The sequence below is a fragment of the Nothoprocta perdicaria genome, unplaced genomic scaffold, assembly GCF_003342845.1.
Source record: "Nothoprocta perdicaria isolate Ctin4 unplaced genomic scaffold, notPer1 scaffold_47, whole genome shotgun sequence".
Taxonomy (NCBI): domain Eukaryota; kingdom Metazoa; phylum Chordata; class Aves; order Tinamiformes; family Tinamidae; genus Nothoprocta; species Nothoprocta perdicaria.
The window spans coordinates 2493392-2507791 of NW_020455721.1; the positions used below are offsets into that span (position 1 = coordinate 2493392).

At 45.0% G+C, this 14400-nt stretch overlaps 2 protein-coding genes across 3 annotated transcripts in view; one reads left to right on the forward strand and one right to left on the reverse strand.

The window, feature by feature from the left end:
* RANBP9 (RAN binding protein 9) overlaps positions 1-10661 on the forward strand; it is a 34884-nt gene extending 24223 nt beyond the window's left edge. The window contains exons 6-14 of one of the 2 annotated variants that reach the window (XM_026047065.1): positions 1206-1390; positions 2121-2233; positions 3340-3448; positions 4729-4919; positions 6130-6277; positions 7229-7350; positions 9128-9279; positions 9412-9523; positions 9828-10661. In XM_026047065.1, the coding sequence (XP_025902850.1) occupies positions 1206-1390; positions 2121-2233; positions 3340-3448; positions 4729-4919; positions 6130-6277; positions 7229-7350; positions 9128-9279; positions 9412-9523; positions 9828-9958 (1263 nt within the window). In that variant the 3' untranslated portion in view covers positions 9959-10661. The remainder of the gene's footprint in view (positions 1-1205; positions 1391-2120; positions 2234-3339; positions 3449-4728; positions 4920-6129; positions 6278-7228; positions 7351-9127; positions 9280-9411; positions 9524-9827) is intronic. The other variant, XM_026047064.1, reaches the window with a different exon arrangement.
* Positions 10662-11207: 546 nt separating this feature from the next.
* Positions 11208-14317, reverse strand: NOL7 (nucleolar protein 7). The gene is made up of 5 exons (XM_026047067.1): positions 14292-14317; positions 13268-13337; positions 12135-12256; positions 11963-12040; positions 11208-11426 (listed from the first exon to the last, which is right to left on the reverse strand). Exons 3-5 carry the CDS (start codon positions 12208-12210, stop codon positions 11353-11355), a joined length of 228 nt encoding a protein of 75 aa, XP_025902852.1. The 5' UTR covers positions 12211-12256; positions 13268-13337; positions 14292-14317; the 3' UTR covers positions 11208-11352.
* Between the last annotated feature and the right edge of the window lie 83 nt (positions 14318-14400).

Consider the following 14400-nt stretch of genomic DNA (forward strand, 5'->3'; position numbering starts at 1 on the left):
GCCTTTTCAGTGGAATTGTGCTTAACTCATTCTGCACGTGTGCTCTGTGCCCGATGCTGCGCTTGCCTTGCTCTTCTGCTCCCCGTGGCTTCAGGTTTGCTGGGCCGGGCTGCAGCGCGGCAGGCGGCTCCGCGCGGGCAGCACTCGGGCACCGCGACATTTCCGAGCTGGGCTCCTCGCTACCGTCCACTGAGCAGCTTCTCTTGCTGCATTGCCTGGTCTAGACCATGAAAATGTTCATTTCTCGTTTCTTTTTATTTGTTTTTATAAGAAGGCTTTGTTACGGCTTTACCAACCAGAATATTCTTCTTGGCTTCACTGGGGTTCTGTGTTCCTAGTGACCTGCGTGTCAATGTGTTTCCCCCTGATAGCTGAAAGTCAGTTATATTAATAGTTACTATATGCAAATATGCTATAGTTAAGCATACTATATATTAATAGTATGCTTATCTGTAGGATGATCCTTTCATTGAAGTGTAAATCTGATGTATATTTAAATAAAAACATTCACTTTGCCGTTGCTCAGGTGCTACTCACGTTTAAGTTACTTCAATCCCATCAAGCAGATTTTACTCTTATTTGGCATATTTAAAATTTGCAGTGAGTCCTGATCTCCGAGGAGAAAGTAAAACTAAACCCACAATAAATGCTTTAAAGTCTTTTTTTAGATACAAGTCCAGGAATTCACGAGAACTTCAATGCACTGTCACAGTTCCTTTTAGGCGCCACACTGGACTTTGAGGCTAATGAGTTCTCTATCCTGTCAATTCTTACTGCTAAAAATCAGCGATGTTTTAAGTATTTCACCCCAAAAGGAAAATGGCCCACTTTGTAAGTTTAATTTTTGTTCTCTTTTTAAAAGAAACTTTAATCCAGCTCTTTAAAAAAGCATTTAAAGAAATATTTAATATTCTGTGTAATTGAACCCGAAGTTGTAAACTTGAGCAGTTTTAAAAAACTACATTTTCAGACTAGAACAAGAATTATCAGTAGGGCTTTTTTATTTCAAAGAACTTCGACCATTGGGAATAAAATGTATCAGTGCTTGTACTGCTGAGCTGGTATAAGTTCCTTTAACCACTGGACAGATGACCCAGTGGTGTTTCTTTCTACACAGCACTAGTAACATTGGGGATATTAGAGAGTTGGGAAAAAAATGGGGAATGGAGAATAATAGGAAAAACTAACCAAAAAATGTCTTGCAGCCAAACTTGTACCCTACAGTAGGCCTTCAAACACCAGGAGAGGTGGTGGATGCTAATTTTGGACAACACCCATTTGTATTTGATATTGAAGACTACATGCGAGAATGGAGAACCAAAATTCAAGCCCAGATTGACAGATTTCCAATAGGAGATCGGGAAGGAGAGTGGCAGACAATGATTCAGAAGTAAGGGTTTGTATACTGTTGTTTCAAGTGTTTGTCCTGGGTGAGTTCAGAGCTTTTCAAGGCGTCTTTTCTCTTTCTTGACCATGCAAATCATATTAAAAATTAGTGAGAATAGTTTCACTGACATCTTCAGAGTTATCTGTAGCATTACTTAAAAATTTGTAACAATGAATGTGAATCGTTTAAATTTGGGACTAATTTGGGTTGGTGAGATTAGAAAAAATGCCATGATCAAAGCTGGCAGTTTGGATACTTCATGCTCTGGAAATAATTTCTCTTTCCTTCCCGCTGTGGCACGCTGCCGTATGGGTTGGAAAAAATGGTCGTTTTTGCTTTGTGTTTTTCACTTCAGTAAAAAGAGTCAATCAAAAAAAAAGTTTTATTTCTATATATACAATGAAAAATAAAGAATAGTTGGAGGTAATATTGTCATTGGTCCTACCTTTGGGTAATGACAAATTTATAGAAATTCGTCACAATAGACCTCACCTTTCTGGTGGAGGTTTGTTTGTTAGTTTGTTTTCCCACAGCATTTTGGAGAAGATGCTGGCTCGCAATTAACCAATTTGGTTTTTTTTTTTCTGACTGCTTTAGAAATGTCTTGACTTTCAAATAGAATTTAATTAATTTACTGTTTTTTTCCAGGAAAGGAGTCTTGCATTCAGGAAGTCCTCTGCTTCTTACCTGCTGCTAATGAGCGTTTCTGAGCTTTGTTTTTGTTTATTTTTAGAATGGTCTCCTCTTACTTAGTTCACCATGGCTACTGTGCAACAGCAGAGGCATTCGCCAGGTCCACAGACCAGACTGTGCTAGAAGAATTAGCTTCCATTAAAAATAGACAAAGTAAGGCTGTAAAGCTCGTTGCATCCTTTTCCTTTTGCTGCTTGAACACATTTAACCTGCCACTTTCTCTTAAACACTTTTTGTAGAAATTTCTTCCAGCATTTCTCTGTAGTCCAGTTCATTGCTTTCATCTAAAATTGCACATTTATGAACGATTAAGATGAACTTCTGCATTGATAGTTTTGGGATTTGTTTAGCATAGAGAAATGTGGAACGCTACCAGTTGTGTGTCTCTTGAATGGAAAATGGTGATTTGTCTTCAACGTGTCTAATGTCTTCTAATGTCTCCTGAATCGTGTTTGTGAGAGCTAATGGTCAGTCACGAATAGGAATGCAAAGTATAGTCTTGACAAAAGTTGAGACTTTCAGCTCAACTATGAAAAGTAGTAGAGTTTAGAGAATATTTCTGTGTCAAAAAAAAAGTTTTGTATTTTCAAATCCGCAATTGTAAAGGGGGGAAAAAGATGAGGGAAAAATAACTTTAATTGTTGAGTTCTGTTTGGCAACCTGATTAAAACGGTGCCTTCTCCATTCACGCAGGCCCCTGCTGCAAGAGCACGGGCGTTTCTGTGACTGTGGCACAGAGCAAATTGGGATTTCCTTGGTCAGAATTGAACCTGTGGGGATGGGCTGTTATCTGGAGGGTCTTGGGTGACCCTAGTTGGCCGTGTGCTTATTTGTAGTGGTATGAAAATGAGTCTGTAATCTTAATCCAGCTCTAAAGGAGCAATTTGAGTCCAAGGTAGTTAGACCCTGGCACTAAACAACAGTATTTAATGAGGAGGCCTTTAAGTATTTGTAGCTGAACTGCAGATTTTTTAAGTTTCCCTGGTGAACGTTTTAAGGAATGGTTTGTGGTCTGTCTTTACACTTCTTTTTTTTCTAAAAGGGAAAACCTGTTGATTGATGCTTGCAGTGTCTTTAATCATTTGTTTATATGTGTTAATCCTTAAGATGTCCTTTTAAACTGATGTTGTTTTTGATGAAAAGAAATTCAGACATTGTTTTTGGCAGGATGAATGGAGAACCCATTGAAACAACATAACAGCTGTATCCAAGTTTACTAGAAAAAAATCCTAATCTCTTATTTGTTTTTTGGTGAACAGGAATTCAGAAATTGGTTTTAGCAGGAAGAATGGGAGAAGCCATTGAAACAACACAACAGTTGTATCCAAGTTTACTAGAAAGAAATCCTAATCTCTTATTTGCATTAAAGTGAGTCTTCAAATTCTACAGATGTGTGTTTATAGATGACACAGTACCTCTGGGACTAGACAGTTACTCATTTAAAGCTTTCGCAGAAACTTAAGCAGCATTTTTAGCAAATGTATTTAGTTCACTTTTTCTTTGTGCTCTATTTGCTACATACTCAGTTAGGTTTTGTCATTGAGGTTCTATGTTTTGCAGCATAATTTCCATCTCAGTGCCAAGTTGTCCTCTAGCGCTGTTTTAAAAATCATGTTTAATACATATAGAAGTTACCGCATTTGAGGCCTTTGAGCCCTGTCGCGTGAGCTGGTCCCTTCCTCTGGATGCCTGGCTTTACAGAGCGGGTTAAATCAACGACGAGCTGTTTCGAAAGCTCCTTCCCAAAGAGCTGCCTTGGCTCCCCAGCACACGTTCTCCTCGGCTCCTCCTGGCTTTTCCTGCATGCCAGCTGCACTGCTGCTCCAGAATTTGGTATCATGTTGTAAAATCTGGTGCCAAACAAAAACAAACTGTTAGCAAACAAGGGCACAGTAATACGATGTTATGTACCATTTGGTACGGAACTTAGAAGGTAGATTATGAAATCTGTCGTACTCGAGTGCGGAGCAGAATTCACACGAAGCTGTTGTGAGTTTTATCACAGAGCTCCTGGGCCTTTTCACATGAACCTCCTCCCGGTGAAAACCAGGACCTGTTGTTCAAACTGTGCTGCTTTTATTAAGACAGTCCAAATCTAAACATCAGGCAGTATTTCTGAATTTCATCAGAGTCCATAATAAAACTCATATAAAGTAATTTGTCAAAAAGGAACAGCCTCTAAGGGGAAGGTTTGTATATGAGCTTGCTTTTCTTTCGAAACTTTTCCAGTGCAGATGTTTAATGTTAAGCCTCATCACTGTAACACTTACCGTTCCAGACATTTACTTTGAGAGAAATGACTCAGGACTGCATAACTTCATATCCTTCTCAAGGAATAACATTGCCCCTGCCAGTAAAACAGAACAGTTTAAAAAAAAAAAAAAAAAAACTTTACTTTTCTGAGGGCTTAGCTTTACTGCTGAAATCAGGCCTTGAAGATAAGGTTCCTGTTTTTCTCCCTCGCAAATTTATCAATTTTATATTTTGACCAAACACTCTTAAGCTTCTCGAAGATTGGGTCACTGACATGCAGTATTTGGGGTTTTCTTAAACACTCCTTGCATATTTTACACTAAAATAATTGCTTTCATTGGTGAGCGGAGAGGCACGAGTGGCTCGTTGACCTGACTGCTCTGTCTTTTGTTCAGGGTGCGCCAGTTCATAGAGATGGTGAATGGGACCGACAGCGAGGTGCGGTGTCTGGGAGGCCACAGCCCGAAATCCCAGGACAGTTACCCGGTTAGCCCCCGGTCATTTAGTAGTCCTAGCATGAGCCCCAGCCATGGAATGAATATTCACAGTTTGGCAGCAGGAAAAGGGAGCAGCACACACTTTCCTGGTAAGTTGCCTTGGAGAATGGACCACGTATGTGGGGCTTTGTCTGTAATTGGGAGTCCTGGGAAGAGTTAAATACTAAACCTTAGAATCACAGAATGCTTAAAGTTGGAAGGGACCTCAGAGATCATCTAATCCAACCCCCCTGCTCACACAGGGACACCCAGAGCACATGGCACAGGGCTGCATGCAAGGGGGTTTTAAAGATCTCTGGAGAGGGAGATTCCACAACTTCTCTGGGCAGCCTGTGCCAGGGCTCTGTCACCCTCACTGTTAAGAAATTTTTTCTTAAGTTCCTGTGGAACTTTTGGTGCTTCAGCTTGTGGCCATAATAAAGGCTAAGTCTTTCAGACTGATTATTGGTTTTACTTCAGAATTGAGGCTGAATTCTTTCAGAATTCAGAACTACTCAAAAAGAGTATTTTTAACGATGTAAAATACGTATCCTCAGTCGCTTGAGAAATGGGAAGTGTATAAATGGAGTCAAATCTCTCTTGCATCTGTCCTTGCTTTTACTAAGCATTTGCAAGGTAGGATTTTATAAAATGCTTTTAAGGAAGGATTGTGTGTGTCGGGGGGGTTCCAAGGTGAGCGCCTGTTGTCCTTGGGGTGGGAACTTGTGCTGCAGGCAGAGTGATGTAAATGCCATAGGCTGTGTGGGGTGGCAATCGGGGACATGTCTGAGATGTCCCCGAAGGCAAAAAGGGCAAATCTAACAAGCCCTCCCTGGGACCTGTGTCTGAATTAGCAGATCCTGGGCAGCTCTGCATTGGGATTTGATGCAACTGGGAATTACACGTTTGCTTCAAGTATCAGTTTATTCATCATGTTTTGGAAAGGTCGGATGAGCTATTAGGCAGTATTTGAACAATACAGTATAGTTTTATTTAGCAAAGCATAGTATTAGCAATTAAAGTAATTATATAGGGGAGAGGGGATGCTATGTAAGTATAGCAACATATGAAGTGTTTTCAGCGCTGAATGTTATTTTCTATTGATCAGGGGAGTTATATGCTTAAGAATTAGTAAGATGAATGTCTACTTCCATTCCTAAAGGTTGCACTGGACGAGACAAGATTTTGCAGGAGTGGTGTATCCCTTCTGGCTATCCAGTTCTATATTCTCCAGATACTTACGCCCGTTTCACTTGCACAAATCACTTGTTACAGATGGGTTTGTAAATAATTACAGTTGGGTGAACTTCTTCCTTTCAGGTTTTGAAAGTAGTTGCAGTAATGGAGTAATATCCAACAAAGCGCATCAGTCTTACTGTCACAGTAAACACACGAGCACCAGCTTGAATGTACCAGAGCTCAACAACATAAACGTATCCAGATCGCAGCAGGTTAACAGCTACTCCAGGTGAGTCACGCCCAGATGGTCCCGACTTACCTCCGTGCTCCGGTTCCCCTGGCTTTGTAGAGCAGACGGGAGGGCTCAGTGGGATGCGACTTTCCTTTGGAAGGAGAGTTGAAAGGAGCACCGGAGGATGTAGAGCCCTGTGGCTCCTCAGCTCCCTAACGCACTCAGGCCAGCGGGGTTTGTGGTAAACGCACTGCTGTGTGTTCCTGCTTGCTTAAAAGAAATGCAGGAGGCAAAAAAAAATTGCTTATAGCAAGCCATGGCCGGGTATGAAGTTGTATAGGGGAGATGAACGAGCTCCTAAGCACTTGGGATTTTAGTTTAAAACACTGTCAATAATTTTAGTCCCTTGAGAACACACTGGTTTTTATGGAAGGGGAGTAGCCAAGAGTGCTGTTCTTGCAGGAGTTACCCAGTGCTGACTGAATAGGATAGGAAATAGTTTGGGTAATGAGAAGCTATTTAGATGCTCTGCATTTGCAGCCATACTTGCAGAGTAAACAAAATCAAGAGGCATGTGAAATATGGACTCTTCCATTTCATTCCTAGCAAGAATTGTTTGCTTAACTGCAATCACTGCTGCCTGTGCAAACCCCTTCAATTCGGAGAGTAAAATAAATATATTAATCTGGGCATCATCACCAAGCTGTGGCTTGCCAAGCCTTTAGGAAGTGTGATGCTCTTGATTCTTGAGCACTACTGGGCATGTGTTTAATGTTTCATCACCTGAAAATGTTGTTTTTCTGAATGTTAATGGTGGTTGGGACAGCCTTAAAATCCGTGGTGCTCTGGTATTACTGCTCGTAATGGGAAAAATCTGTGATCTAGCCTGGCAGTATTTGAAAGCAGGATTTTGTTAGCCAGGATGAAGTTCTGTGCTGAGGTTGCAACAAGAATAACCCTAAGTGCTTGGGTATGGCTGAAAATTGTTGTGTATTCCTCTCTTTGCAGCAATGATGTAGACATGGAAACAGATCACTACTCCAATGGGGTTGCTGAGACTTCATCCAATGGCTTCCTAAATGGTAGTTCTAAACATGATCACGAAATGGAAGAATGTGACACAGAAATGGGTCTGCAGTGATATTTCTTACATTTTTATTAAGTGATGGCAACAAGGTTATGTTTTTACTTGCAATGCTTCCCGACTTGAAAATTAGGGGTATGAGCTGGGAGCTTAGTTTTGTCTTGCTGCTGTTGAATGTCCATCTTTTAACACTGATTTAAGGGGAACTGATGTTTGTGTGACCGCAGGGGGAAGTAGACACGGATGCCACTTTAAATATCCATGAGTTTAAGAAAATACCTTTGAGGTCATTTGACTGCTTTAGGACACCTCAAGGTGTTAGGGCTAACAGTTGCTTTTCTGTCTTCCTTCCATCCTTTTATCACCATCGTCCTCATGGCATCCTAGCAGGTGCCAGTAAGAGCTGAAACTCCAAATCACTTCTATTTGAAGAATACAAACTCTGTAGGCGTTAATAGGGAATGCTCAGGGAAAAATAAGTGATGGAAAAGATTGTTTTCCACCAAAGAAATGCCCTGTTCTGTATCGTGCAGCTCTAAAATCAACCCCATTTAACTTGGGCTGTTTCACGCTCGGTCTTGCTGTTATGTGAGGTGTTTATGCAGGTACCCTGTGTGCCAGGACACCTTGGCCAGAGACCCTACAGCCCTCCCTGACCCCGATGCGGTGGGTGGCCCCGCGGTGCTTGTTCCGGGCGGGAGCGCCTGCGAGGGGCAGAATCCAGCCTGACACTTCTGCACTTGCAGAGCTGCCTCCGAGGTGGCCTTAATGGGGCCTCGAGTCTGCAGGCTGCTGGAAACGCCAGCCTTGGGACAGCTTCTAAGGCAAACCAAGTGAAAAATGACTATTCTAGTACCTGTTTGAAATAGTGGCCAGTACTGTGCAGTACAGCAAGGTTAAAATGAGAAGGAGGAGCCGTTCTGTACCGCAAGGGTAGATGAGAATTCTGTTAGTGCTGTCGATGGGGGAAAGGCAAGGACTAGGTAAATCTCTTTCATACAGGTTACTTAAATTGTTGGAAAAGGTTTCTGAGAAACCAAGGATTGATATACTGTTCACAAACTATGAATATCCTCTGAAATCACTGGCATTTGTGAAATAACTTGGAAATAATGAAGTATACAGCAAAGAAAGTGCTTCTAATCTTCTCCTAGGTTACAAAGGAAGTCTTAAATATCCAAGTTATTAAGCAAATGCATTTTGCTAGGAGCATGGACTGTATACTAGATCATTTGGGAAGATTTTATATACCTGAATAGCTTTTGCTCGTGGCTTTATAGCAGTGTCTGTCTGGGCAGTTTGGGCAACTGAAGTATTTCCTTATTTTATCCTTGTTTTCCTTATTTGGCAGCTGGTCTGCCATGGAAGTGCCCTGCCAAACAGCTGAAAAGGTAGCTCAAACTGTGGGCACCTCTAGAGCCAGGGAGCAGAGGCTGCTTCCCAAGGAAGCTCTGCCTGCATGCAGAGCTGCCCCAGGGAAAATAAATAAATAAATGCACACCTCCTTAAGCCAGCAGTTCTTTAAAACAAGAACGCTTCTCTCTGACATCTTGGTTTAGCCTGCAGTTAATTTAAAAATAACCATGACCAGACAAAAAGCCCCTCTACAGCATCAGGAGCCCGGCTTTGCAGTTAACAAAATCCCCTAAGCTACTGCTAGTTAAGGAAGGGGCCCTGTAGTGCCCCATTTTGCCACGCTCGCTGGCTCTGCGTGTTTCCGTCGGAGAGAGCCGGTGTGTTCTGGACGCAGCCGATGCCGTAGCCCCCCTTGGCCTTTGCTGCCGCCGCTCTTCGTGGTGGTGACGCCAGTGTCGTTCTTGCAGAAGTAGATTCCAGCCAGCTACGGCGCCAGCTCTGCGGGGGCAGCCAAGCGGCTATCGAGAGAATGATCCACTTTGGGAGAGAGCTGCAAGCGATGAGCGAGCAGCTCAGAAGAGAGTGTGGCAAAAACACGGCGAACAAGAAAATGCTGAAGGTAGGGCCTGCTGCGCCGGAGCCCCTCCACGCGCTGCAGGAAGATGTCTTCAGGGAATGAGGACTGTCTATATAAATATATATATATATTGGGGGCTAGTAAATACACTTGACGAGCCTCGTCTTTCCACAGGATGCATTCAGTTTACTTGCGTATTCCGATCCCTGGAGCAGTCCTGTGGGAAACCAGCTTGACCCGATACAGAGAGAACCTGTGTGCTCTGTGCTCAATAGTGCAATACTAGGTAAGGCCGCGGGGCGCCGTGCGGGGACAGCTGCCCGGGGCTGTGGCGTGGCACTAAACTGAAGCCTGTTGAGGGAGCTCAACAGTCAGTGGATGGAAAATGCTTTTTGTTTTCAAACTACTTGGTGCTGTGCTCACTGCTGGCGCCTTGTGGGGAATCCGAGCATGTCACCTCCCTGCCTGAAGCTGGGGTGAGCTGTGCAGGCCAAGGCAGGGCTCCTGGCCTTACTCGAGCAGGCTTAGCCCTTAAGCCGGCTTTGCGCTGCTCTCCCCGCACAGCGCCGCTGCTCTCCCTTCTCTTGCAGAGACTCACAACCTGCCAAAGCAGCCGCCGCTGGCGCTCGCCATGGGGCAGGCGTCGCAGTGCCTGGGCCTCATGGCGCGCTCGGGCATCGGCTCCTGCGCCTTCGCCACCGTGGACGACTACCTGCACTAGCGGGGTGCCCGCGGCGCGGCATCGCGCCGCTGACTGGAATCGGGGGGTTTAATTATGTACTAAGGACGAGTCTGTCGCTTTATGTTGCTTCCTAGTTTACAGCATGATGCAAAATGATTTCTAACTTAGCGTTAGGAGAAAAATTTCCATCTTCAAACCTCTTGGGACAACTAAGAGTCAAGAGTATCACTGATAATGTCCGGCATCCAGATTGACAATTACAAATCCTTGAAACGATTGTCCAAAAACAAACCAAAAATCCTGCTGCTCCGGGGCGGGGCGGGAGACTCCAGGCGTGGATGTAGTATTAGCAGGCGGGTGACGTCAGGGCCGAGCAGGACGACTTGCCAACCTCCACCCCCATTGTTACATAGTTCAATCAGTGTAATTTGCAAAATGCATAAACACCTGATGGTTTGGATATCTAGTGTTGATGGGAAGAAATGATATTTTTTAATGTGTACTGTAAAACTTGAATTACTCAGGAGCTGAGTGAATATGTTTGTTGCTACTTACAATCCCAACCTGTTGATCTTAGTAGTTTTTTTGTTTTAACATGGTCTTTTCAACTTTGTTTCCTTGTTTAACTTCAGACAGCTTCTGTTGTGTAGACTCACCAGTTTAACTGTTGTATTATAACAGTATTACATGTCAACACAGTGTGGTTATGACCTATTTATATAAAAACCAAATATTTAGTCAATTTACAGTCTTAATTTAATCTTTGTACACCTTGCATTTTTAAAAGTGCTTAAATAGTACTATATTGCAATAAAATGTAGTGATACCATACTTAACCAGCCATTAAAAATTTACTTCTACAGCTATGGTAGCATGGACTTGTATGCTACATTCTGTGGGGCCTGCAGCTGCACCCTAGAACGGGGCTTCTCCCCCGGCCTTGCAGCAGTGCAGGGGGCCAGACCCCAGCCACCTCTTGCCTCTGGTGGCTGCATGCAGGCGTTGAGCTCAGTGCTGAGCTAGGGCTTTAGGGTGTTCTTGCAAAAACAAGTGGTGGTGTTGCTGCTGCAGGCCCTGCAGGGAGCTGCGGCTGCTCCAAAGCCCCCAGGCCTCTCCTGGCACGGCTGAAAAAGCAGGAATAACGTGCACGAGGCAGTGTGTACAAAACGATTCCTCTTTATTCTCTGCCCGCTTGCCCCTGAAGGCAGCTCTCTCCCGCTGCTCTGGCAGGGAAGGGCTGCTGTGGCCCCGCAGCCGCTGCCCTCCCCTTGTCTCAGGGGGAAGGGGAGGCAGTTGCCGCAGGCGCCACTCGCTGCACCCCAAAGCGCTGCAGAGTGCAGCAGGAGGGATGTGAAAAAGTCTCATGAGCAGCAGCTGCTGAGATGTTACCCCTCAGTACAAGGCCCTGACAGCACCCCCTGGAAGAGTCATCTTCACACAAGGCTCTTCATGTTTGCTGCCAGCCAGCACTTCTTAAACTTGGCTGCTTTCTGCTTTTTTTCAAGTCCTTAGAAAAGAAAGACTCGAGCTTTTTCTTGGAGCAAAGCACAGATGACTGTAGCATTTCAAGCCCAAGCAAGAGCCTCAATGGGGAAGTAAGAAAGCAGAATGTGGCTACCAGGAAGCACTGACCAGGAGGGCTAGAGCTGATAGACGGGTCTGTTGTCATTATTATAGTTTTGCAGTTTTACAGGGAGAACAAGAGCTATTTTTGTCCCTCTTCACACAGAACTTCTATGATCCTGGTGTTGGTGCAATATGATACCTACTTAAAAATATATAAAATAACTCAGGAGTTTATAAACTCAAGCAACACTCCCTATGCTACTGAAGTAGGCAAGTACTTCTAGCCCAGCTGCAGCTGCTTCTCAATGTAGGAAGAAGTAGGTAAGGGGCTGGGTGGCTCTGCACATCCTCCCTCCCTGCCCCTCAGGTGCGCAGCAAGCCACAGGCCCAGAGCAACAGGAAAGTTGGGAACAGGTGAAAAGGCAGCTCGAGGCCCACAGCCCTAGGCAAACACTCGCTTGCGCTTTTTACACTTACCCCAAGTCTTGTCCACAAACTGAACGGCAGCCTTTTTAACTGGGTTTTTCTTGTTTTCAAGTGAAAAAAACTCATTTGCTGAAAGGGAGATGAGTTCCTAGTGAGGTTAAGCAAGTCCCCAAGGTTACCAGTGGCCCGGGCAGACGGGAGGGCCGTGCCCGGCCCTGCTCACCATCCACGCGGTTGGAGCCCGGGCCGTAGAGGTGCTTGTACAAGAAGGCCTGGGCCGTCTGCTGGTGGAGACCCATGCCGGGCTCGTCCTTCAGGCGCACAGCCCTGTAGCTGCCTTCCAACCTGCTTAAACCAACCACCGCATGTAAGTTCTGGCAGCTGCTCAGGAAGCCCCAAAAACAAATTCTCTAACTTTGGTATTGAGCGCAACAGAGGGTTTCTAAGCCTGATTGAGACTTAGTACCAGTCCTGCCCTGGAAAGCTTGGAAAAAAAAGCAAACCCAAGGCTAAGCCCTTGCCATTACTGCCTTGAGTTTGCTAGTCTGTTAGCAAGGGTTCCCAGGAGTCTGCAAGGGGCCCTGGAGAAAGCTGCCCCTCTGGAGGCGCAGCAGACACAAAACACACGCGCCTCCCCCAGAGGACATGAGTCTGGTGTAAGAGACCCTTCATGGCTGTGCTCAGGCCTGCCTGCATCTCATCCCTGCTCCAGGAACACGCCCATAATTCCTCTTTTCCACGGCTGAAAAAGAAATGTGGCATTTCTGGTCAGTAAGGAAAGCTCTCTCTCACACACACACACGCTCGGTCCTTCCGTGGTGCTGCTACTGTTGCTTAAACTTCTAGGCACACAGCAAGAAGCAAACAGTACTGAAGTCCAACACACACAAAGAGTTCATCTTTGCTCCTTTTCTTTTAAAGTTATAATGTCTTTAGCAAGCTTTGAAATTAACTAATAGTAATTTGATTAATAATCATTAAAGTCCTGTAATGAGACTTAAAAAAGTATTACCCAAAAATAAACTTTAGAGAAAAAAAACAAGCCACCTCCCTCACACACCCCAAATCCCCCAACCATGGGCAGTGGTCAGAGGACACCCCCCCCCCCCCCAAGCTGCTCTGAGGAGCTGGGATGGAAACGGGGCCCTGCAGCCTCCTGAAAGACACTGTTTTTTACAAGCAGGCTGCTGCAGAAGCGCATTAAAGGGGCCTTTATCCCACAAGAACAAGAGCGTGAAGAACATCAAGGGAAGAACAGAGGGGAGCAACACAATGATAAAGCAGCAACCCCCTTCTCCCCGCAAGCTGGAGTGCAGCAGTCCCGGGAGTGGCACGGGGACTCCTGCTTCCAGCTACCTGGAATCCTTGGGCTTGGCCTTCTTGTGCTCACCAGTGACACATCCCGTGCTCTTCTTTGCAAGCTTGGCTTCAGGGCGGTCATTTAAAACAAACACAGACACTTAATAGACATACACAGAAGAGCAACAGGAAGAGGCCCGGGGGAGACACCAAGTCAATCCCCAAGAGGGGGCTGCAAGGGCTACAACCCGCTGGCCTCAGAGAAGGGCTGTTACAGGAGGGGAAAGGACAAGACAGGTCCACAGGACCAGAGCTATTTGGCCTCCTTGCTCTTACACATTGACCACAAAAAAAAAAAAAAACCAACACAATCCCACAGAACACAGCAGCTACGCAGACATGCTAAGTGTCCACCATGGGCTTTGCTCTCCCTAGTAAATACATGGTGCGGAGACAAAAAAACACAGCAGCAGCCTAAGCTCAATCTCTACTTGGCCAGCATTTCCTTTTAAGAATAAAAGGGAAAAAAAGTAGCACTTAAACACGCCCTCTATTTTATTAAAGAAGGTTGGAATGAGAGAATTGTAGGAAAAAACGGCCAAAGCATTTTTTTTTTTTGGTAAAATATTTTGAAGAACAGGTCAGGAGAGCTTAAATACTCATGAGGCTACAGGAGTCTGTTTTTTCTACTTGAGGATTTGAATAATGTTACATAATTTTTACTGATACCATGAAATTACAGTATTTTTTATGTAAAAAAATATATATAATCTCCCATACAAAAGTAGTTTCCAGCTCTATTTAAAACCATCCTTACAACTTCATTGACTGGTAAAGACTTTGTATACTATCACCTGCTCATTTTTTTTCCTTATACATTCCGGGCTTAAGTGTGAAAGGCTCTGGAACCAGAGGTTGAACACGACCCCTACCAGCTTTGGGCTGGTGTTTCAGCATTGGGACAACGGGACAACCAGTATCTGTGCAGCCCGCAGCCCCCCAAAGGGCCTTGGCACAGACACCTCCCCCTCCGCAGCTCCCCGTACAGACCGGGAGCCCCGAGCTGCGGGGCAGGACTCACCTGGGCCCGCGGCGGGAGCGGCCGCCTCATCTGGCCTGCGAAGCGAAGCAAAAGCGGCGCGTTATTATCGCCCTGGCAGAGCGCGGGCGCAGCCAGAGCGGCCGCGGCG

Coding starts and splice junctions, on each gene's coding strand:
- NOL7 (XM_026047067.1), bottom strand. CDS start 12,210: ATGGGTCTCCACCAGCAGACGGCCCAGGCCTTCTTGTACAAGCACCTC. Junction 12,041..12,134: donor GGGCTCCAACCGCGTGGATG/GTGAGCAGGGCC, acceptor TCTCCCTTTCAG/CAAATGAGTTTTTTTCACTT. Junction 11,427..11,962: donor GTTTGTGGACAAGACTTGGG/GTAAGTGTAAAA, acceptor TTCTTTTCTAAG/GACTTGAAAAAAAGCAGAAA.